General features: G+C 33.2%; 1 protein-coding gene across 1 annotated transcript; it reads left to right on the top strand.

Moving 5' to 3' along the window:
• The first annotated feature begins 2,768 nt into the window (after nucleotides 1-2,768).
• On the top strand, nucleotides 2,769-4,051 carry LOC131066708 (flowering-promoting factor 1-like protein 1). The gene has a single exon (XM_058001540.2). It carries the CDS (start codon nucleotides 3,186-3,188, stop codon nucleotides 3,528-3,530), a length of 345 nt encoding a protein of 114 aa, XP_057857523.1. The 5' UTR covers nucleotides 2,769-3,185; the 3' UTR covers nucleotides 3,531-4,051.
• Nucleotides 4,052-6,975: the final 2,924 nt, after the last annotated feature.

The following is a 6,975-nucleotide window of genomic DNA, read 5'->3' as shown; positions in this document are numbered from 1 at the left end:
CTTGAAATCAAATACATCACTAACTATGGAGAAGTATTGTTCCCAACTTGCTTTTTGTCTAAGGATCTTTACACTATATCTTTGTAAGAAGGTTGTGTGCATACTAAATCCAATAGAGATATTTAATATATTGACTATTTTTCCATTTTAAAATAATTTCAAACTCATTTACTCTAGATATGAATATTAAGTGAAGTAGGTGGTAAAATTAGTAGTGATAAATTAACATCTTGGCCCCTTTGAATTTTTTGATGACTATGCCACACAAGATTATAATCAATGTGTGAATTAGTGAAAAGATAAAATTTAGGTACATAAGAGAGGTATACAATCATCTAAATGGTCATAACTAGGAAACAAAAAGGACATTACATGTGATGATGCATCTTTGCAACCATCATGATCATCATGTAAACATTCTTCACTAAGAATCACAATATCATTATGAAATGTAGGGTAAAATAAAATAATAAAGTGTTAATAAAGGACACATTTGAATCTAATTAATTATAATTAATGCATATAAGATATCATCATGTGAGATAAAAGTATGTAAAAGGCCATACAAGTATTCATAGATTAAACATGAGAAGAAGAAAAAATGATCATCACTATTCTCCTCATCATTTACATGAGAAGGTAATTCATTTAAGAAATATGAATTAATGGATATATGAAAAACATGACACATAATATATATATATATATCATCCAAAGTCACTCTAATGTCATAAATGGGTGAGAGTAGTGTGATATGATCACTAGTCGCCATAAACTTGGGCACATTACATTATAGATCTTTTCTTGATAGATGCAAGGCATAAGAACAACACGGAGTGCATGTACAAATGAAATATGCATGTGTATGTGTGCTTGTATATGTATAAATATTTATATGTGTGTATGTATAAGTATGTATGTTTGTATATATGTATACATATTTATATGTGTGTGTATGTATAAGTATGTATGTTTGTATATATGTATACATATTTATATGTGTGTGTATGTATTAGTATGTACATGTTTGTATATGTATACATATTTGTGTGTTGGGAGAGATTAGTATGAATCATCACTAGTCATCATATACTTGGGTGCATCACATGATAGATCCTTGCTTGATAGATGCAAGGTATAGGATCAACATGGAGTGCATGTATAAATGCATTATGTATGCATATGTATGCTTGTATATGTATACATATTTGTTTGTTTGTTTTTGTGTGTGTGTGTGTGTGCACTTTGCATTAATTTATGTAAAAGATGTTAAGGTATATAAATTTTAAGATAAATTTTTCACTTATATCATCAATCCAATAAAAATAGACCTATCAGGAAATAATGTCTTTTACATAAATTTATCTAAGATAAATCTACTAATTGTAATTGCTATGATTTTGATGTGTGTGTGTGTGTGTGTGTGTGTGTGTGAGAGAGAGAGAGAGAGAGACTAATATTTGTAATATAAATGTAATAAATATCTTAAAAATGATAGTTATGAACATCTTTTACATAAATTTATCTGAGACAACTATACTAAATAATTATATTAAGTATTTACAAATATAAGTTGTACACTTTACTTCCCTACTAGCTTAAACCTAATTAAAGTGTTTTCTTATTTTTCTTTATTATGTAATACATTTCACAACTAAAGCTAAAGCAAAGCCATTAAAGAAAGAAAATACTTCTTAATCAAGCACTTAATAAAGAATATTTAAAAAATAATAAAAAATTCAAAACTCTTTGATGAAACAAAATTAAAATTAAACTATTATGTACACAGTTCAATGGGAATGAAATCAAAAGTAATCATCATCTGTATAATTTAAAATATAAAATTTACTAAAAGAATTCATGAATCCTAAGAACAGACCATCCCTGACAAAATAAAGAATTCACTCCTAAAATGGGAAAAGAAAAATTCCCTATTCTAGCAGTTAATTATCTAAAATATTACTCTCGGAACCCTATGAGAACTGTATCTAAAATTTAGCAAAGCTCTCTGCTCCATAATCCAAATCGATACATACCCATTCAGTTTTTCTTTTCAAAAACCCAAATACAATCATATTTATATATTTCACAATCTCTAGATTTCAACATCATGATTCAAATTCTATCATTTTGGAGGAAAAGAAAACAAAAAAATTTCCCATTTCTCTCAGTTTAATACTTGTATGCAAAATATATTTCCAACACTATTAGCAGCTTGCAGAAATCCTTCCAAAAGCAATAAAATAAGAACCATCCCGTGGAACTTAAAATATCTGAGCACAGTGAAAAAACTTTTTCAAGGCTCTAGGTTGTCCTCTAGAATATTTTTCTTGGCGAAGTTTCCTGAACAGTAGTACCTAAAATTAAATTAAATAACTTAAATTCCATGAAATTTCACCTAAGGCAATGATTATTATTATCTCCCAGATATTGCAAATACTCCAATCATTGTCTGTTGATATTTCTGTAATCAAAATATTTTTCGGCAACCTCAACAGTATTCTCTTCTCTTCACTTGATTTGTCTATTCATATTTCTTGAGAAAATAATAAATATCTTACTATTTTATTAAGTTCCCAAACCTTGTCAGAACGCTGTCTATTCATATTTCTACGGTTAGTCTAAAACCTCACGTCATTTTATTCTTTTAAGCCCTCAGATCTCAGTCAAGTTCTTCACTGTAACCGTTTGACCTTATTGGGGCCTTCGGGCTTAGGAAAAAAGAAAAGAAAAAACTGTGTCTTAGAAGACTACAGGAGAGAGGAGACGACAGGAGAGGAGAGGAGAGGAGAGGGGAGGGGAGAGGAAAGGAGGGGCCCTGTGTGAAAAGCTCCTAAAAAAGTGGGCGCAAAACTAAGAGCGGTGGAACACACGCAGGCATCTGTTAGAGAAAAAAAAGGAATAGAACGTGCCCCCTTTGAATTATTTAATCCCAGAATAGACCCATTTAAAGCCTCAGCATTTCCAGACAGCATGCAAGGCTAAGTGTAGTGTTAGAGCTTAGGATTGAAGGAAAATCCGGGTTTCATTCATCATATTTCACAAAGTCTCTGCTTGTAATCTGCTGTTTTTGTTGAACATCTTCTTCTCACGTGCTGTAGGCCCTGACACAAGTTAGAGAAAGCCCAAAAGGGGGGAGAAATTATCGAAAGAAATTGCAGAATCTTTGGTTGATCATAATCAGAATGTCTGGCGTGTGGGTTTTCAGCAATGGTGTGGCCAGGTTGGTGTCCAATCCAATGGCGGAGCCTCTTGATGGATCCATGGAGGTCACGAGGTCGAAACGCAAGGTCTTGGTCTACACTCCCACCAATGAGGTCATCACTAACTATGCTGCTCTTGAGAGAAAACTTCTCCCTCTTGGCTGGGAACGCTATAATGAAGACTCTGAGGTGCTCCAGTATCACAAGACCTGTTCTGTGCATCTCATTTCTCTGCCCAGAGATTTCTCCAAATTCAAGTCCATTCATATGTTTGATATTGTTGTCAAGAACCGCAACGCCTTTGAAGTCAGAGACATGTATATATAACAGATGGAGGGAAGAGGAAGAGAAAGAAAAAGAGAAAGAGAATAAGAAAGAGAGAGAGAGAGAGAGGAGTTAAAAGTTTAGTCTAGCTTTCGTTTTTTGGTTTCAAATGGTTTTGCAGTCGTTATAGATGGTACTTAGTAAGTCTAAGTAGGTAGTTTTAAGGTCAAGGTCAAATGTGTGTGTGTTGTGTTGTAGTTTGAGTCATTTGGATTCTATCTATGTCTAAATCTATTGTCCTTCGGCTGCTTGGCAATAATTTCTCATACGAGTTTATCTAGGCCTAGTAGGTACTATTTTTCTCGTTTCCTCGTGAATGAGAATTTCCTTTTCCTTTTTTTAAGCTTCCACGTACTCTTGGGGGATGCAGCAGCCTCGATGTTTCTGCTACGCAAAAATATGTTATGTCGGTGGGGATTTTTAAGAGAAGGAGAAGAGGAATCGGTATAATTTGTGGTCTGTTAAGGTTCTTCTGCTTTGTTATCAGTTAGCTATATTGATGGAATCCGATAAGGCTTCTTTTCTTTAATCATTGCACACTTTTCTGGCTAATTCATGCCCTTCTCTACGTTTTTTCTGGCTTTTTGCTCAAGTAAATGTAAAGAAAGAATCTCGGCTGCGTTATGGTTTGCAGGTGATTTAGTTAGTACTGATATCTTTAATGGAGAGGATGAGGAAGAATAATCAATAGATAGTTTTCTGCTTTATGTCTTTACTCCAACAACAGTTTAATTTAATATGATGGATGTTTCTTTCTTGTGTGTGCTTGAGTTCAGCTCTTGAATTTGAGAGATTAATCTTCAGCTTGTCTGGGGAAGAGGGTACAAAGTGAAAATGAATACTGGTGCCTTTGCCCAAAAGCTGATTTGGTCTTTTTGTGTCATGCAACTTAGATGACAACATGTTCATTGTCTTCTGTGGCAACCTGTTCTATTCACATATAAAGTAAAAAACGTGGTGCCAAGTTGTGTTTACAAGTAAACAGTTGTTTTCTTTACAACTTTCTTTTTTTATCATCATGTTGTTATAATTACAAACTGGCACAATATTAGGTTTCAAAACAAACCAGATGGGTCAACAATAACCGCTGCTGTTATTCTCTTGTTCTTGCTATCCGTTACAGTTTGCAGATGTTAGTTTACAGTTTTGCGTATCATGGGTTTGCATATTTTGTGTTTCATATTTGAAAATCGTTAAAATGGTTCAACCTTGACCCATTTTTGTGACAATTCATATTGAATTTGCAGCACCCAGAAAACTGGTTCATGTAGATTTCTGTTTGCGTAATTTGTTGAAGATTTGCATTTACATGTACAAGTCACAAAGCTTGTATGGCCTTTGAGAGACATCCTTCAAAGTGAAATAAATCTAACCCATTCAATATTTTTAGTCATTGATGTAAATCTATGTTTACAACACTTTGATCTTTTGGTGTGCAACATAGTACTGGTATTCTTGCCTCTTTTCTCCCATTAATAAAAACATGGTATTCTTGCCTTTTTTCTCCCATTAAGAAACACATGATATTCTTGCCTCTTTTTTCCATTGATAATCACATCAAAACTCACTTTCACTTTCTGTTTTCTGATGATGGATCATGGTGTGAGGATAAAAATGATACATAATCAAATTCAGAAACAATACATACTAATATCACACATTTGAGAAACTATAATCTACCCATCAAAACTTATCATATTGGTTTTATGTAAATTAATACTATTGAAACAATGAATACTAATATCATGGACAGCGGAAATTATATGTCTTCCCATCAAAACTTATCATATTACTTCTATGTAACTTTGGCTTTCTCATTCTTACCTAATGGCATACATTTCATCAAGCTATAATGGCAGGTGAGTGAACAAATTTAGAGGGATTCCACTGTCACCGTCTTAAAATCTAGCCTATGAAAGAGATGAATATATTATCTAAAGAGATTATTCACCAGAATACTGGATTCTGTGCTCATTCTTGATCCCTATTTTGTAATGGTTTACTTTTTTTTGTGAAATGACTGGTCTGTTTGCATAAATGAATATTGAGATGTAGGTATTCCATAGTCATTTCAACTTATTCTGGTTGCACAGAATAAAAAATACAATTTTAACTGAAGGAGACCTTGATATACCAAATGGGTGTTTTAAGTCGGAAGCAATTTTTTGTGCATTTATCTCTGCACTTGTATTTGCTCACTGTCAGTGTTCTTTTGATTCTGGTCTTTAATGTTGTGTTTTGCCCTCCATTAGCTTTAGAGTTGTGAATGTTCCTAGGAGTACAAGAAAATTCCTTGTAGACTATAGCCCAGATATACTCTGAACAGTTATTTGTGTGTCCTTCATATTCTCTTCTTTGGACCGGCCTTTTCTTTCCTTCTTTCCGTTCTATTAGCTGGAATGGGTTCCTTGATATTTGCCTGTTTTGGAAATCTACGGTTAGCGAGCCATTTGATGGTTGGAGAATGGAACACTTTCTCTATTGAATGTCATGGGCTGTGGGTTGTGCAGATTCTTTCTCTTGGGGGATCTAAAAGAGCGCTTGTAACAGTATTTAATTTCCCTTGCTACAGTCTGGAATTTCCACAGTTCATATAAATAGTCTGATAATCTTTTTTAAATGAATGAAATTTCCACAGTTCTTATAACTAATCTTGATAGTGTCTGAACTTGCCTGTATGATCGACATTTTTTCATTAATGTTTCCAACCATTTTTCTTAACAAAGATAAAATGCAGTCATTTTTCTATTAACGGTTCTCATTTACATTCTGGGGGTTAAGGATACAGTGGCCATCAATGGCTTTTCACTCGTAGTAATTGAGAACTGTAGGTTAAATGGGATATTTGATTGTATCTAAATCAATGGCACCCTCTGATTTGTTTAAGCATTTTTCATTCTTTTAATTAGTAATGAGAGAGAAATGGTTTTATTGTAGAATTAGACAGATCACTGCACGGAAAACGGGCCGTGGCAAAGATTGTTCAACACTGCTCTAGCCATCATGGTGTAAGCTTTACAATGTTTTTCAATATAAAGATAAAGCAAATTTTTTCTGCATACGTGGGTCTCAGCTTAGAGTGAATCTCATGGTTATGCAATTTTTGTTTGGAGAGTATCGATACCCATATGCCCCAATTCATGCAATTCATTAAATCACAATTATGATCTTTCGAGCATGTGATTATATATATTATTCAAGTAAAATCTATATCAATAAAATAATGTAATTTAGTTCAAGATTTAATGTTGATTTAGTTATAACAGATATTTTACTATTTTGATTTATTTTTGTGGTTCACATATGGATTCGTATCTCCTTTAATTTTCATCAATATCAGTGTCACAAACTTGTTCTCTATAATGTTCGTAACTCGTGTTTGAAGGGGATGGTATTGATGGCAGCATCTATGTAGCAATGTAAAACGCACACTCATACGAAGGGCAGA

Source organism: Cryptomeria japonica, chromosome 9 (genome assembly GCF_030272615.1).
Source record: "Cryptomeria japonica chromosome 9, Sugi_1.0, whole genome shotgun sequence".
NCBI classification, from domain to species: Eukaryota; Viridiplantae; Streptophyta; class Pinopsida; order Cupressales; family Cupressaceae; genus Cryptomeria; species Cryptomeria japonica.
Note: the sequence above shows the minus strand (reverse complement) of the source record. Positions and strands in the feature narration are given on the sequence as shown.